General features: G+C 38.2%; 1 protein-coding gene across 15 annotated transcripts in view; it reads left to right on the top strand.

The window, feature by feature from the left end:
• Positions 1-18,008, top strand: part of LOC111925700 (uncharacterized) — a 57,347-nt gene that overhangs the window by 2,404 nt on the left and 36,935 nt on the right. For 5 of the 15 annotated variants that reach the window (XR_015283036.1, XR_015283044.1, XR_015283039.1 and 2 more), the window contains exons 2-4: positions 659-743; positions 1,525-1,628; positions 2,721-2,993. Coding sequence is in view for 3 of the 15 variants with exons in the window: in XM_086876605.1 (XP_086732731.1) it covers positions 659-743 (85 nt within the window). In the remaining 12 variants the exon portion in view is untranslated. Of the gene's footprint in view, positions 1-658; positions 744-1,524; positions 1,629-1,863; positions 1,950-2,720; positions 2,994-4,520; positions 7,007-18,008 lie in introns of those variants that run through there. The other 10 variants (XR_015283046.1, XM_086876605.1, XM_086876604.1 and 7 more) reach the window with 6 other exon arrangements.

Raw genomic sequence — 18,008 nt, 5'->3', positions numbered from 1 at the left:
AATTAAAACCTTCTTAAAAAGTCTCTCTGTCCATTTGTTATTTTCTTTTTCTGTATAAGGGAAAAAGTACACAGGAGAAATAAAATTATCTTCCCAATCCCAATGTGAGAACACTTCTGTTTCTCCTGAACTACATACTACTACATGTATAATTCAGTGGAAGGGAATACCATAAACTGAAGATGAAGACCCTGATTACATATGCTTTGATTATTATTGTTAAATATGCTCTGATTAAATACCTTTACACTGGGTGCAATAGTGGATGACAAAACATTTGTTTTTGGCTTGGGTATAAGGAGAGTCCTCCTGACCAGGAGAGGGGGAAGGGAATTTAGGGTAGTCATTCAGACATACAGACCAGACTCCCCTTATTCCAACATCAGCCTTTGCCATTAGGGACCCCAAGGCATTCAGAGCTGTGTGTGGGGTCAGTTAACTCACACTTACCTTCTTCCTCTGAGAGATGTCAGTAGGTAATTCTAGACACCTGCTTATCCTCACCGGGAGTGCCACATGCCACTTCCCTGCTCCATGTGTATGTAATTGCAAAGCCAGCAGGGGATATTGGATGATATTAGAAGCTATGGCACCATTAGTATGCGCTGCAGCTTCTCGTCATTAAATACTGAGTATATGTTCTCTCTATTGTCATCAGGAGGCAGGAAACTACAGCAGAAGAAACCGATTTTCCAGATAGGAACAACAGGAGCAAACTGAAGTGGTTACAGCACAAGTTTGAGGTACTTTGCTCATCCTGTACCAAAAAAATGGTTTTCCTTGCTGTCCTGTTTCCCTGCTGGATATATGTTTCCTCAGGGATTACCTGTTGGATCAGTTTTGTTGTCACCTGTCGATGACTTGCTTTCTTGACATGCAACTCGCTGGAGTCAGCCAGCAGCCAGCTACTGCAAGTGCCTCTCACCAAAACTTCCCCACAACTGTGCATGAGCTTCTCTCAGCATCGCTATTACTTTGTGTCTCTGTTAGAGGTGCAGACATTTCTAAACCAGGACATCCAGGCTCCTACATTGTATTGTATTGTATAGCATTGTACATTGTATTGTATAGCATTGTATTCCTACTAACTTTGATGTGCAGTTTAGCGAGTGGAGGTGTCGGTAGCTGGTCAGAAGATAGATACCCACTCTAACTTAGATGTCTCGAGGCCAGCAGTAGTCACTGGTTAGAGACTGGCACTTCAGAAGGCAATTGATCTAATTTTCAGAAACCATTTTAGAGTGAGAGGAATTGCCCACTGAAATTTAGTTTCTCTGTTTGCTCTAGAGGAAGTCTAAGTTAGCTTAAACCATAAATCTAATTTTTCAGCCATTAGCTTTGTGTATGATGAGTCCTAGCTTGATAATTATTGTACATCCTTGAATTCTACGCTTCATTTGCCTTACCTTGCCTGTTACATTTGGTGACTGGTCAGTTCCTAGCATTATCTTAAACAAATCTTAAAACAGAACATTTTAAACTAAACCATTAAAATATCATATTCGTTATCGCTTGGTTTTACAGGACTTTCCTCTTGGTCGTGAAAGCTCTATTTATAAGGCAGTTTTGTCAACCAAAAAGAAAGAAAAAAATGCATGATTCTGTGTCTCTGAAGACTGAACGTCAAAGTATGTTGTGAGTTAGAAAGATATATGTAATGTTGTTGGCATAGAAAATAAAAATAAAAATTTCTGACAAGAGATATGTGTTAAGATCTAAAATTAATATTTTGCTATAGAAATGGTGAAAGATAGCATTAAAATATTTTAAACAGACCCATTCTCCTAAAATTTTCAGCATAATTTCATAATTTTAAGAGATTTGGAGCAGTGTTATGTGATCCAAGCTCTCATCTTGTTCTAGAGCCCAGTAGGTTTAGGATAGAGACGAGGTTTAAGTGTGAGTGACATGTGCATCCCTGGGAAACAGCTCGTTGGAGGCAGAACCTTGTAAGTGCCTTAGAATGAAAAGCTTACTAGGATGTTCTGGAAATTTGCATGATAAGTATCCGTAAAGTCACAGGGTGCAGTCCTAGTCCTATTTAAATCAGTAGGGTTACTGATTTAATAGACCTTTCTCTTGACTTTAGGGCTGCCACTCCTGTTCTTATTAAATCTGTTTTGTGGCCAAAATATTGAAATTTTTCAGGGACATTAATTGTCTCAGGAGATAATTAAATGAGAATGCAAATTTTATGTCTTATTTAAACCATATTCTTACTACATGTAAATTAGGAAAGCAAGAAACAAAATGAAGGCTATTCTGTAAGTTTTGTGTGTGGGGAGAGCTTATTAGTTATATCTCCAATGGTTTGGTTAAATTCTGTTGCCTGAACTGTAAAATATTAAAGATCCAAGATAAAAAAGTGCTCCCATGCTTCAAATCTGACCAATTCTATTATGTGCACTATTGAAGGATGAAACTTTTCTCTTGGATCAAAATGCTCGCAAGAAATAGCTATATTTTTTATAAAGCTATCTTCAAGGAAACAAGTATATACCGTGATACAAACAGCCATAAAAATAATTTTTATTTTATTTTATTTTGAAGTAGGTCAAATCTGGGTATATTATTCCTGTTGCAATGGTCATGTAAAGCTTTTCAATTAGGAAAGGATATGTGTATGAAGTTTTTCCATTTTTTATTGATCCCTGTGTAATTTTTAGGGTGATGAATATTTGTGTCATATGCAACTGAGTTAAGTATGCATTTCTTTCCAGAAATCATCTGAAGGGAATGGCTTTGGCCATTTTAATGCCTGTCCACTTTACCATCAGAGGACTTTACATTAAAGGAAGCTTCATGTATTTTTAATATCTGTTGCAATGCTGCCAAGCTTTAAACTCCTCAGTAGACACAAGCCTGCTGCAAAAATTCTGATCTGTGTATTTTCAACCCCTCAAAACATGATTCCAAGCCTGGATCTCTGGGAAATTATCCCAAGTGCTAAATACACTTTGAAGCAGTGGAACCCTCTATTCCATGTTCTCAAGGCAATGTGTGTATTGTTTCAGCATCCCCAGATCCAGACATATGCGTGACATTGCTGTTTGATCTGGCGAACCATAATGTACTTTGGAGAAAGAAAATAGGCAGGGCAGAATTACAAGTTCCCTACAAGAATTACTTATCCAAACCAAATTTCTCATAAACAGCCTACTCTGCTACTGAGTGCTGAAAAATTACAGCCTCCTTGGTCTAATTTCTTTATAACTGTGATCTTAAGGATCATAAGCTGAGGCAACTTGGCTCTTTAACATATATAAGCTTGGGAGACTCCAACTTAAACAGAAAGGCTGCTCTTTAAGGAAGGAATAAGAATTTCTCCTTATTTTTGTCAGGCTGACAGAAGGAGCATTTGCAGCTTTCTAGTTATTCGTGTCCTGTGGGAAGTTACTGTGCTCTCTGGTTTTGGCAGGTCATTATATGGATGAGCTACTGAGTTCATTTGCTCAAATTTACTATGCAGAGGGTTCCAGAAATAGGAGTAATTTCAACACTGATGACCACAGTGCCTCTCCTACCTGGTTGTGTAGGTACTGGGTGCCTAACAGTAAGAAGATCCATTCATCCTCAGATAGTAAAAGAGCACAAAGTATAGGTGACAGTAAGGGCTGTGATCCAGACTTAGAAATGTAAGGGTTTGTGCAACTGAAATTTGATTTATCACAAGACAGGGATATATTCTTTTTCCTCAGTGTACAGTACATAATATTCTTGAGTAATTCTAGATTGCGCTACAAAAGAATAACTCTATAGAAAATGTTAATATTTGTTCGGAGCAATTCCTTTTTATCATGCTTCAAAAAGTAATAAAATTGCAGTCTTGGATCTGTTATATGAGGTCTTTGAACATGCCTGCAAGTAAAATTAAAAAAATAGCAAGAAATAAAAATACTAAGAAATCATGTCATCCTCATACACTTTCCAAGACAGACTGAATGGATGGACTGAATATTTTACCCTGTGGCCACCTGCTGCTGATCTATAAAAAAATGAGTAATTCTGCCTCATCTTGCACGTATGAAACCTTTTTTTTTTTTTTTTTTTCTTTTTGTTAAATTAGAGCATTTCTTTCCTTAGTTTCACATTGCTATGCTAGCAAGAGATGTCCAGAGGTGTCTCATTACTTCCCATTATCTCAGTCCCATTTAAGAGGAAAAATTTGGCTTTAAGGGTTTGTTGCTCCTTATCTTTAGGAAAGATATTTGTATCCAGTATATTTTTCTTCCTTGTTCCCTTCCCCCCATGAGCGGAAAAGATTTTTTTGCATTCCAACAGCAGGTCATGACCACCACGACCACTGAACAAAAATTAGAAAATTTATAAAACCCAGTCTCTTGCTCTTCCTCAGTCCCCTACCATTAGATGAAAGACACAAATGCTTAGTTTCTCCATCCTTGATGCCATCCAGTATTCTGCACAGAGTGAATGCCACAGTATTCAGTGTCATCAGTCCATACCTCTTCTCCCTCTCTTTTGGCTTAATGTCCCTCTCTAATGTGTACTTTTCCTACTAGATCTTCCCTGAGATGTCTCAGAAGAGTGCCTAGCCCATCTTGTGGAATCTCCCCACTTCTAGTGGAGCCTGTGCTGGTCCCTCAACCATGAACCTACTCAACTCTTTGTTTTAGGGATTCTTTCCCTGTTCTCAGTGTTTTGCTGGATACAGCAGCTGCTGCTAACCGGCTGAGATGACTTGTGACCTCTTTGGCTTGGGTTGTGGTGGTCTAACCCAGAGTGTATTTGTGCCATACCTTCAAGGAGTTTTTCCTACCAGCGCAGCACAGCAGACTGGACAGGACTGGCGTGCCAGGCTGCGTGTTGTTAACAGACCAGCAGAATAACTGGAATCTGCTGGAGGTGCAATTAAGCCTTTCTTCCAGTTTCCTTTCATGTGTGCCAGATTGGCCTAGCCTGCCATTTTATTGAGCCTGACAGCAGCTTTCATCCAAGCGACATTGATGAGAGTGCGTAGTTGCTCACACCATCAGCCTGCCAGCTCCAATGGACAATCTGAATAGCTGTGATCCTACATTAAAATGTCAGTATTAAGGGAGGAGAGTGCACCATTTTGTTGCACAGCTGTAAAACCACTTCAGCAAGGCTTTCAAGCTCATTATTGCACAAGCAAGGGGTTTCAAGCATGAGTGCTCGTTCCCTGTTCTCTACTTCGCTCCATACCCTCCCCCTCCCCTTGTCAGCCTTGCTTCTATAAATATACTTTTTTATTTTATATTTTTAAAATGGAATTCCCTGTCTCATCCAGGAGCAGCTCTCAGGCTGAGGCAGTAGCAATGTTGCAGACGTAGCAACAACACTTTACAACTGTGGAGCAGGACAGTCTAAGCAAACGAGGGGCTGTCTTTCAGAGACAAATCTCATTTTCAGTAAATTCCATGCAGGCTGTCTTGCTGGTATAGAAACAACACAGTACCCAAAAGGTTTTTGGTGAGTGGCTAAGCTTAATCAATTATTCAAAGAAATAAATAACAACAAAAAGAGTGTAACATCTCACTGAAATACTTGCTTTCCCTCTGCTAGGAGGACATATGTACTCACAAATTTGTCATAGTAAGGTCCCTTTATGCTTTCTTGAATGTGCTGTGCACTTTCCAATATCTTTATGCAGAAGGGTATTTTGGAAGGGTAAGAGAAAATAATAAATGCATGTGAATGATGATTCACTAGAATGTGGTGATGAAATAAGAACTTATTCTTATTTTATAGAAATAAATATTTTTTCATGGAAGAAAAAGATTTATATGTTCCACTTCTCTCACTGAGCCACAGCTTTTCTCTGAAGCGTTTCCAGGTCTCCAAATATTCTTTGAATTCCTGTCAGGTGCTAAGAATTGAGCCTTCCCACATACCCTCCTAGTTTCTCCTCTCCCTCTCCCTCTCCTTCTCCCTCTCCCTCTCCTCTTTCACTGAGAACAAGTAAATTAACTTAGTGCATCTTTAATATTCTTGGTGGGGAAAAGAGATTTTTACCATTCTTTCAGTGCAGAGGACTTTTACCTAGACAGATATTTCATCTTGAAACTCTGGTGTTGTATAACGAAAGAGTTCCATGTCAATTTACTGGCTTTGCTAGAAGTGCCTCGGGTGCTTTGCACTGTTGTGGGCCTATTTCTAGTTTTGATCAAAGCCCTTTTGGTGTCAGAAGACAGCAAGATCACTGGCTGATGTTCATCATACTTCATTGTAGAAGATCTGTGTATGTGCTGACCAGACGTTTCAGCTGCTGTCACTCTGCAATTTTGCTAGCTATTTTTAGAGAGCCCAAGTACCTGGCTGCTCTATTAAGCACTGGATCCATTTCTACTCACAAGAAAGCATTCTACAACTTGTGTGTTTGTTTTTCTGTTGTTCTTCTTGGGAATTCTTTGACCATTTGCTCTTACATCAAATACATGTTGAAATGGTGGAAATACACCTCTGTGTTTGGACCAACATGACCACCTAGAGAATTGTCAGCGAAATTTAAATAAAAAGGTTCCAGTCACTGAAGTAACATCATAAACAACATCAGAAGCTAAAATTTCTTCATCTTTTTAGTACTGAAGAGGGTATTGTTATTTACTCCAATATTTTTACTCTGCATTTATCTGCTGTTCATAAGACAAGCTGTAAGTGAAAGCTTTCAATGAAAATCCATTATGAAGAAAAGGAAATTTTGGGGGGGGGTAGTGAATATTAGTAAATAAATACTGAGTGCTGAGTTCTTTCTCAGGCCTTGGAATAGTTTCTAGTCTAATGAGCTCAAAATATAAATCAGATTAATACCATTGTGTGATTTGAGTAAAAGTGCAAGTTACCCACTACTGTTAAAGCTCACTTTGCCAAACTTGAGTCATCTGGAGGTGAGGAGGTGGTGCAGATTAGTGTCTCAGACCCCTGTGCAGCTCATGAAAATGGCTAAGTACCTCCCAGTACTGAATCCAGTGCTAGAGGAAGTATTAGGTGTGGAATGACTTGCTCTCTGGAAGTTCTTGTCCTGCTTCCCATGGACTCTGGACTCAGCTGTGAGACCCATCATGTAACCTGTAGTTGTGATCAGATGAAGTGTGGAAAATTGCCAACTGGTTTCCTTAGCCTGTGGTAGAAATATCTAGTTTTTCAGATGACTTTTTGTAGTCATTCAAAATATTTAAAAGTCCCGAATCAATAGATGTGTTTATTTCTAGATTTTATCCAACTTTCTCATAATTTTAAATTGGAAAGCAAAAGAAGTTTCTTCCTTATGCATCTTGAATATGCAGGATTCAAGCACATGTATCATGGTGTTACATAGAGCTCTGAAAATCCTGTTAATGGGGCCTTAAAAAGGGGAACCTTTTTATAAAACTTTCTATTATTCAGACTTCTTCTTTTCATTCACACTGAATTACTGCTTTATTTACTGCATTTTAGGAAAGCTGGTACTTTCCAGTGATGTGAGATCACTCTCTACCTCTAATAATAGTGTGCATCTTCTCTGACTGATTTTCAGTTCATATTAGCATGCTTAAGTTGTCATTTGAACTATCTTTCCTTTCCTGTGCTCTTGAGTATTTCCAGAAGATCAGTTATTTATACACATTAGCACTTAAGATGGAATTTAAGTGGTTGGAACTTAAAAATTCTGCTCACAAAATATTCTGTTTATGCAAAAATTAATCACAGAAGTACATCAGATATAATTTTAGGATTATGTGGGCATATTTAAGAAGGGGTGGCAAACAGCCACATCTAATATTTATTTCCTGATGTATGAATTCAGAAGTTTTCTAGTCCATGAGGTTGTTTACTTAAGACCAGCATTTATTTGGGCAGCTGCCAAGGAAAAGGCTGCAGCAGGTCAGTGCTTCTTTTCTTGTATGCATACCTGCTCTTTTATGCTTTTCCTTATGTACTGTTTAAACCAACCATGACCTGTAGGCACAAAATTCTGCAGTATTTAGAGAACTTGTTTTTTCATTTTTGAAGAAAGCTTTATATCTGTGCTGTGGAAAGGCAGTAAAGAAAAATAAAAGAACCAAACATAATAAAACACACAGCCACTCTCAAATAAAGATCTTCTTTCCTCTGGGTTCAATTTTGCTGATATCTTAAATGTCTCTTATGCTTGTGAAGATTTGTTTTACTGTTTGATACGTCCCACCTGTGATGCATCACTGAGCACCAGACACCCACAAGGGAACAAGCTAAAATGTATTTTCCTGCTTGGAATTTTCCTTTTCTACAGTGGATGTGGAGAGACCCCACCCAGAACACTGTCTCATTTGCATCATGTCTCTAATCATCCTTTTGTCCCTCAGAAAGCACTCCTGCTGAGAGCTAAGGGAGAAATCCTTCGATTCCATCATTTTGGTATCTTGCTTTACCATCTTCATTTCCATTTTTTGTTTGATAAATTAAATAGATAAAAGCAAACATCTCCTGCTTGGAGATGGCTAATCTTGCAAAATGTTTATTCATTAGGATTTGCAGTTTGTCTTCCCATTTTGGGCATTTGGCAGTAGTTTGAGAAGCTTGCAAAAAAATCAGATAGCTTCTTTGTTTAGAGTGGAAGAATAATCCAGCTCTAATGTGTCACAGAGGACCCAGTATCCACTTCAGAGGAAGAAAATTATGAGTAGGTGAGTACGTTTTACATCTCTCTCTCTAGTTTGTGGTAAGTGCTCTGTTTCTAAACGACCCTTATTTCCCATCTGGGCTTGCTGGAGCTAAGGCCAAAGATATGGCTGCATTATGAACTACATTTAACAGCTTTCACTGCTCTCCTGGTTCTCGTCGTGAGATTGGAGAGAAAATACAAGGCAGCAGCAAGCTTCTGTCACAAAGCAGATGCAGGTGCCCTGGAATCCTGACTAGTCTTGCCTTCTGACACTAGGACTGTAAAATGGGCATCCTAACCAAGCATAACCTGCTTTCTAAACAACATTCTCATTGAATTCTCTGTTCTGAAAGAGTTAATTTACTGCCTCAAAGGGGGCAGCTTTTGTCCAGGATTGCTCTCTTCAGAAGTTGCCACATGCTGGAGAAGACTTTTTCAGAGTCATTAGCTTTGTCGTGGCACTATCTTCCTGAAGCCTCAAATTAATTTTCTCTTTAGCTTTGCGAAACATCCTGTTTAAAATCCATGGCCCTAAAGAAAAATAGCTCATAAACTCAGGACCTCTGTAGTACACATTGAATGCTAAATCATTTTAAAAACCCATGATGCACTATTTCTAGGCATGAGTTTCTGCAAATGAGAGTCTCAAATATATTTAAAAAGAAAATTAATTATGATGTACAGAAGTAGGTTCATTGTCACCAGGTGATGACTGTTTTCTTTAAAAGGTGGTATTTTGAAAAACAAAGGAACAAAAAAGTTTGGCTTCCCAGTGACAAAGGAATAGACACATCAGTAATATTGTTTGGCCAAAGAGCTGCTTTATTAACATACCTGAGAGTTGCATACCTGGAACATATTTTTCAAAAACTCATCTAGAACTGGTCTTTTTAGTTCAGTTTGTTGTACTTGAGGGAGACACAGACTTTAACCTTCCTTCTCTTAGTGATATTTGTCAGATTGTTGCCATCAGCAGTCTCTCTATCATGTTGGCCTTCCATAGTACCAGTGAGACTGGAAAAGACCCCAGAGATCATGCAATGGTTACTCTATCACTGACAAGTTCCCTCTGATGCTTACCCATAAACACTCAACCTTACTGCCACCACTGTTAAACTCCAGACAGTCAAAATGACATACCCCTGAAATACAGGGCTACCCCACTGCCCCTGCATGACCATTCCCTGGTGCTTCTGTGGTTTCTTGCACATCAGTAGCCCTTGTATCCTTGCTGCCGCATGGATCTCCATCCCCTACCTCTGCTGAGGTAACAAACTGACTTTGCTGCTGTGTCCCTTACCCTTCCCTCATTAGGAACTCACAAGGGGAAAAAGGTGATGGACTCTTTTATCAGCGGCATTGGGGAAACCAGTCACAGGCCACATAATCTCTAGGACATAGCTTGCTTTCAATCTGGTTTTAATGTCAGGTCAGTTCTCACAGTCAGCCTCAAAACACCATATAGCCTTTAATTATCCAATACAAATGTAGCAACAATTCAATCTTCATTCTGAACATTAAGTGAACAACTGAATACATGATGAGTTATGGAAAAAAAGTATTTTTAGTAGCAGTTACTCAAAAATCACCATTTTCATAGAAAAGTTAGGAGGGAGAACCCACTGAATTCCTATTACTATTATTATCAGATTCCTATTACTTATTATTATCAGATTGTCCTGATGCAAACTCCTGCTGAGTGGCTGATGTTTGCAGTAACATCCACCTGACCTGACCCTACTGAATTTTAAGAGAGATTTTGTACACAATGTTGAAAGAAACCTTCTCCATTAGCAGAATGAAATATTAGACTTTATTAAGACAGAAGTAACTGGTTTGCCATTTTCAGTGTGAATACTGTAAGGCAGTGCTGTGATTCAATAAGAACACCAAGATTTATCATTTGTGCTGTGATAAGTTTTAATAGAGAAAACATCAGAAACATACACCCTGATTTTTTTTTTTTAATCTGGCTGATACTAGGCTTTTTCCAATTAAATCCACAGAAGTGTTGTGTAAATGTCAAGGCCTTCCAGAGTTTGCAAGTTGAACTTCAACTTATGTCCAACCAAAACATCTGGGACAAAGATATACTTAAATTTTAGGTAGGAAGTCCTAAGAGAACTTCTGAAAATACATATGTACACAAAGAATGAGGAAGGATGGGCATTTCTGAAGATACTAAGAGATCAGTCTTGGCAATTCCACTGAATGTGAAAGAAACCAACACAGTGCTTTCCTCAGTTTTGAAACAAGCTGTCTGTCCAGCCTCTCATGGAGGAAGGATTTCATGGGGCAAGGTACTCCTGTGAGAATTGGAGGCAGTGACAGCAGTGCACAGACGTGGCTTGCTGAGGACATGAGGCTGGTGTGGGGATTTTGAGCAGGAAGCAGGAAAGGCAGAAGCAGCTGATGTGACGCCCTAGTGAAGCTGAAGGGAAACTAAGATCCTGACTTCCACCTCCAGTGGTGCATTGCTAGAGTTCCAGACCTTGCCCCTTGAAATAAGTAGAGGTTTAACATTAAACCATCATGGATAAAACCCTGACACTGCCAGGACTACTCTTCCTTAGAAAAAAATCCTAAACCAGAGCTTTCTTAATCTGGCTTACAGGGAGAAAGAGCTACACCTAGCATAGTCATGGCCTGGTGCTTGAGGCTTTTTTGTGGACGTTAGATTCATATACTGTGAGATGAGGGGATCTAGCACTTAGTTTTCTCTTCTAATGAATGTATTAACTTACTAAACTATAACATAAGAGAGATCCAGAACCATTTTTATGCTAAACCACAACTAAACTTTCCAGTTCCAGAAGTGACAATACAGGTCACTCGGTGTTGAACGCTAAATTTCTTCCTTCGAGGTAGGTTCCTATCCTGCAGGAACAGAATGTTTCTGAGTGCACTTGCCTCTAACCATAGGTGTCCTGGCAGAAAGCAGGACAATAGGCATCTCAGGAGACTTCCACAGATTGGAAGAATATACTGTGTTTTAGCACTGAAGGCTTTGAGAACACTGGAATGTGGGCAGTCCAGATTGTTATCTGTGATTTAAGTGGAACTTCAGCTCTTAAATCACAACTGACATTGGGAGCCATGGGATGGTACCATGCCTTTACGTTTTGAGCAAGGAAGCAATGAATCTCATAGAATCACCAGCCTTAAGGAATGTTTTTTATAAGTAAAATGATAATTTTTGTGGAAGTCATGATAAACATTACAGCATAATGTGATAGACCCCCATATATCAGAGAAATACATATTTTTTCACCCCAAATCCTAGACATGCTAATTTGTTTTTTATCTGCTAAAGATAAAGTGAGAATTCAGTTTAAAGGAGACCTGAAATAAAATTTAGTCTTAGTGGGATCATTTGTAATTTTAACTACTAGCACAGCTAAAGCAAGAAGGAATCCCTCATTTGAGGGAGAACAATATTCTGCAGTCGCTTCTGTTCTCTTTCCTAATAGCACTGTATTAGTGTTCATGGGAAAGTAATTAATATTTTATGAAGTAAAATGATAAAATGTTAGTAACTGAAAAAAACCCAAACTTTTCAGTTTTAAAAAAAGAAAAGGACCCAAACTTAGTTCTGAGGGAAAACTGAATATCCTGGAAATCCAGTTCACATTTTTATCTTGTGGCCACAGGAGCTTCCAACAGTAACTTGTTGCATCTCTTTCTATGTAGTATCTGATGAAACTGTAGGATATTTTGTGAAAGTGTGATAACAGGTCACTGGTGAGTGTGCAGTTGAGGAGGTACAAATAATTTGGCTGCCAAATTCAACAGTGTGTCACTTACTGAGACTAAAACTTTGTGTTCTCTGGACCACTGGAATCTATATGAGCAGCTGGCAGCCATTGTGCTATGACTAAGTGGTGGCGTTTTCTGTCCTCCAGGAAGAATTCACCACTAGGTGCTAAATGCTATATTAGCTTTATGGTTATTAATGTTTTATAAACAGCTGTTGGAATTAGCCTGTGTAAAGGACTGGAGAAGACTGTTTCCAACCTCTGTGACAGGTTGCTGAGAACTTGGTGGCTTTGCAACAGATACCACATTTTCTTAGACCTAAATAAGAAAACAAGGATTGTTATGGGTTTTGGAACAAAATGCCTGCATAACTTCAACAAGAACATATTATTACCAGAATGATTTTGTCTGTAGGAATCTGAAGACATGCTCAATCACCAAAAGCTCAATGTTTTTTGTTAAACAGAATTATATGTGGTGTGAGGTAAAAGCAAATTCAGCAAGCTTGCTTTATTTTCATATTAATTTAACCAAAATCAAAAGTACGATCCCTTATGCCCTTACAAGATCCCTTGTCTCAATGAGGTAAGAGTTGTTGTTATTTATTACCAGGCATTTTGAAAGTGAAAGATATTTTTGTGTTGTGGCATACTGTATATTATTTGAATTAAGAGTAGTCCAGCTTTCCAAGAACAGGAAGGAAGGGTATGACACCCACAGGAAGATTATGCAGGGGGAAGTAACTTTGCAGAGTTATCTCCACAGATGTTGTTTAGTTTATTTCATAAAGAAGTCAGTGGTAGGCTATTATTTTTTCTGAAACCACCAAATCAGAACCTGCATGCCTGGGTAAAATTTGACACTCAGGATAAAGTCTGCCATTGCAAAGAGAAGATCGGTGCTATCTTACACAGCCATGTGTACATGTATGTTTAAGAATGAGTATACAGATAAAGAAGATGATGTGTACTTTATTGCCCTTCTAAATGCCCCCTCAGAAGATTTTCTCAACACTGTCAAACATTAAAGACTTTTGTTTGAACGTGTGGAATTTGCTTTGTATTGCCTTGGAAAGGAATACATCTTTCACTACCACAACCTTCTGTAACCCTCCTGCCCTCTTCACTCCCACACCCCCACACAAAGACACTCCTTAATTGTATTACTGTTAGGCTGACCTCCAACCCCTACTAAAATGAGGACAAGGCTAGTTTTGTGTTTCATGGGATAACAATTTATGAGCAATTAAAAATGAAGAGACACAAAGCATTCATCACAGTCTCAGCTAGACAGGCAGCTGAGGTCAAAGGTTCTAGCAATGAAGTGTGCACAATATATTTTTATTTCTGTTTTCACTAAGAAGGAAACGGGTTAGCTAAAAATTATGGCATGCAGCCTCCAGTTCAAAATAGGTGCACTTAATCTTTCAGGACAGTCCATGCTTGGACAGATAGGTTATGGCAGCGCGCACGCACACACACACACACATACAGAGACACACTTCCAGTATCTCAGAACATATTCAGAACATATTATTGGCAAGCTCAAACACACAATTGCTTAAAATGTGAATCACTGACTGATACACCCTGAGAGTTTATCCAGTTTACAGTTTAGCACTTACAGTTTTTGTGTGGGAAATACCTTTTCCTTTCCTCACAAATAAAATAAGGTAGGATTTGATCCCTTTTTTTTGTATTTCATGCTGTATTTCAGCTCACATCTAGGAGCTCAAGGAAACTTCATGTGTTAACATTCCCAAAGCTACAGTAGATAGTTTACATAAATATGGAAATTAAGGTTTTCATATTAGTATTGGTATTATGGTACTTCTGTGTCTCCACAACCACAGTAATGTCCTGTGGAAACTTTTTGTTTTGTTTCCATTTTTTGTTTTTTTAAGATAGACAATGCAGTTCCAAACCTGTCACTGATTGCTGATTTAGGGTCTGTGCCTCAGTCTGGCACAAGCAAAAGTATTGGTGAATCATCTATTACATTATGCCATAAATCTGGCTCAGAGTGATTTGCAATGTGTCATATTTCCAGCCTGGATCCAAGCTAAAATCTGAGAGTGAACATTTCTGAATTGTCATCCCAAAAGGGCTTGATATGCTTGTTTTATCAAAGCACCTGAATGGCAGTGCCAGCAAGAACAAAGTGAAGCACTGCCTAATGGGTTCAATTTTGCTAGAGATGTGAATGAACATGGCCATATGTATACAGTTCTTGTGGGATTATGGTAATTGGAAGTTCACTTACACAAATAGGAACATTTCTAGCCTTCTGGAGTAAATTTCTATTAGAAGAGAAAATGTAAGTTAAAAATGTATTTCATTTGCATCAGAATCACACTTTATAGGTGGATAAATAATGTAAACTACCAAAGAAGGGCTAGGATCTTTGTGCTTTATTTTTGTTGACTGAAATGACACTAGTTTATTCAATAAGGAATACTTTTGAGTAAAAAAAGTGATTTATATGAAGCATGACATTTTCTGAATTGAGCCAAATGATAAAAGTAAAAAGAGTTGGTAGTGATTTGACTGTAGAATATGATGCATTTGTTAAATGAGAGGTTTCTTTCACTAGGAATGAAAGCCAGTAAATAGTTCTCCAAGAAAACAGGGGAAAGTTAAGAGGTCAATGCTACTTTTAGTCACTGTTGGTGACTAGAAAAAAAAAGAAACCTTAGTAAGAAAGTGAGATGAAAGATTTAGTAGATTGTGTCAGAAGGATCTATTTCATTTGTGCAATGTTGAGAGCATTCTTCAACAAAAGAGATGATTCTATCAAAGACTAGTCAGAACATGACTATCATGACAATAGAAAGATGTTTTAAAGCATCATAAGTACCTATCATGCAAATATAGTCTAATCAGGTTAAGTGCTAGCCTGTATGCTAAGCCTAAACTGAACAGGGACATACACACTAAAAGCTGTTGGGAGCTGCTCTTGTGATTCTCGTGACAGTCAGTTAACACATTAGCTATGTTTGGGACTCATGCTATGACAGAACAGTGACTCCCCTTAAACATCTCCAAGTCTCCCACGCTGACTGGTGAAAATCAAGTAAGAGTCTTTGGGAGAGAATTAACTATCAATTTTTAGGGTTTTTTTCATATTAAAGGACAATAGTGCATATACTTGGCTCCTTCTGTCTGAGTAGGGGCAGTGCACGAGGAGACAGTAGTCTTTCAGGACTTATAAAAAGCTGTATCAGGAAGGTGAATTATGTGAGATAAAATACAGAAATTATTGTAAGAATACTGATTTATGTATATATAATACATAATAATAATATATATAATATAATAGATACCATTTATATAAGAGTATGTCTATATAGTGTAAGTATCATTGCCGTTAAAATGTGCAGTGGAATATAAAATTTTTACTTTCATCTTGAATGGTGGAAGCATCAGCAAAGCACACAGTTTTTCTCTGAGAAATTTCACACCTGGTATTAACGATAACCTCAAATTATGAGTTAAAGAATATTTTTTTGGGGTGGTAAATTTCATAAGAATTTAAAAATAAAAAAGTAGTTTTAATAAAATATTTTTACTCCAGTAGTATTATCAGATGTCTGTGGAATAACAGAACACGGAAAGAAATGAAAATACAGCCAGGCCTTTGTGAATCCTTAAGATTATACAAAAAAACCAACTTTCCTACAGCATGTCTCTGTTTTATCATTCTTCTATGGATAGTTCATGTGTTTGGGCTGAAGAGTATGTTGTAGAGTTACATGCACCTGGCAGATATCCCCTATCCAGCATGGTGCCTGAATGGCTCAGGCAGCTGAGACATGATCTTTCCAAAGGATGGTAGGGATACCACTTTCCACCAAAGGTATTTCAACTCCTGACCAGAAGAATTTCTGGGATTTATAGTGCAAAATGTTTGGGATTAGACACAAGTGGAGCTCTGTTATGGTTGTGTCCTGTTCTCTGTCACCTTTGTAATTGCCTTCTTTAGTGCAAAGAAGTTATGTTAAGGTTAAAGTCCAGAGTCTGCATGTTTCATCTTCTTTTCTAGGCACAGAATAAAGATCTCTCATAATCTCTGCTCTTCTATTTAGGAACATTTTCATGTATTATTCAATGATTGAATGGGGAGGGGGATACTTTGTTGTCATACTGGTGTGGTTTCCAGACCTTTATGACTCCCCAGTGTGAATTCTCAAGAACATTTTGCTAGTCTGAGAATAGGTTGCTAATTCTTTCTTTTTGCACAGCAAAAGTCACCTTTGGTGTCTTACCAGATTAAAATTTGCAGTGGTTATGAGAAAATCTGTTACATGCACTGCCTTTAAAGAGTTTATTTCCAGTTATTTCAGAATTAGAACTACCTACCTACAAGGAGAGCTTGGCATGGGAGATTATTTGATCAGCTTGGTGATGGAGGTCCCACTTCCAATTGACTTCAAGTTACTAAGTGAGGAGCAGAGCAGACAATGTGATGGTGAGATGTCAGTGATGGGTTGTACTGCCTTGATTGGACTCCGAGGCAGACTGTCCACATATAGGCTTAGTTTGGTGCTGTTGCTTTTTTGGTGATCATGCAAAATTGATCTGCACCCGGAAAATATTGACAGCTTAATAAACACCTTGATTGCTACAAGTTAGCAAAAATATATATTTTTTTCAGGATAACTAATAACAAGGAAGTGTTTTCAGGTAGTCTGTGTGTGGCTGGATTTCTAGCCCAGGTACTTACTCTTTTTGTGGCCATCTACCTGGTCAAATATTCTTCTTATGTCCACATCCTGCTTTTGTTTGGGATCAAAGTCAGCAAAGAGAGTACTTTCCTGAAGATCATTGCAGCTGGATTTGGCACCTTGTTCTGCTAAGGAATGACTGTGAAGGATGTGGGGAGGAGGGACTAGAAGATTTTCCTGGACAAAAGAGGATCACACATGCCCCTGTGGAGACATCTGATATCCTCTGGAGAGAGATCCCTGGGAAACCTCTGATGTGATTATTTATACTGAGATCATCAGGACAGTGTCGGAGAGTATCAAGAGGTCACAGGATATCAGTTAAAGCATCATCACATTTTTGGGGGATTAATTCCGACATTATGCTTTTTAATGTGGAACACTTCTTATTTAATTGAGTTAATAAATTCAATCAAATGTTAACATTTGGTCTGCAAAATAAGGAATCAAGTCTCAAAAGCATCTTGATAAATGACTTGAATATTAAATAGGTGGCTTCATCAATTATAGATGCATGTATTTACAAACGCATCCACATACACAGTGGTATGAATGTGCCCTTTACTAAATGAAATGCAGCACACCTGAAATCTGAATTATCTCTTTGGTGGACCTTGGAGATATACTTTTGGACAATGCTGCATGACAACTATTTGGGCAGCTTATGTACTTGTCATAAAGCTTGGCTACATCTGTTTCACCTTGTACTTGGCTCAGGCCACTTCACAATTTTGCAATTTTTGTTCTGGACACAACACCCCTGACCCATTTTTTCTTCAGACAAGAGGCTTTTTTTGTAATCTAAGGCTACATATTTTGTTGGTAGTGTTAGAGTTTACACTGTGAAGAACTGTGAAGTCAGGAATATTAAAATGTTTGTAGAATTGACAAGCACAGAGAGCTGAGTGTAAAACAGAAAATAACATC

The sequence above is a fragment of the Cyanistes caeruleus genome, chromosome 2, assembly GCF_971803275.1.
Source record: "Cyanistes caeruleus chromosome 2, bCyaCae1.hap1.1, whole genome shotgun sequence".
Taxonomy (NCBI): domain Eukaryota; kingdom Metazoa; phylum Chordata; class Aves; order Passeriformes; family Paridae; genus Cyanistes; species Cyanistes caeruleus.
This window is presented reverse-complemented; position numbering and strand designations above follow the sequence as displayed.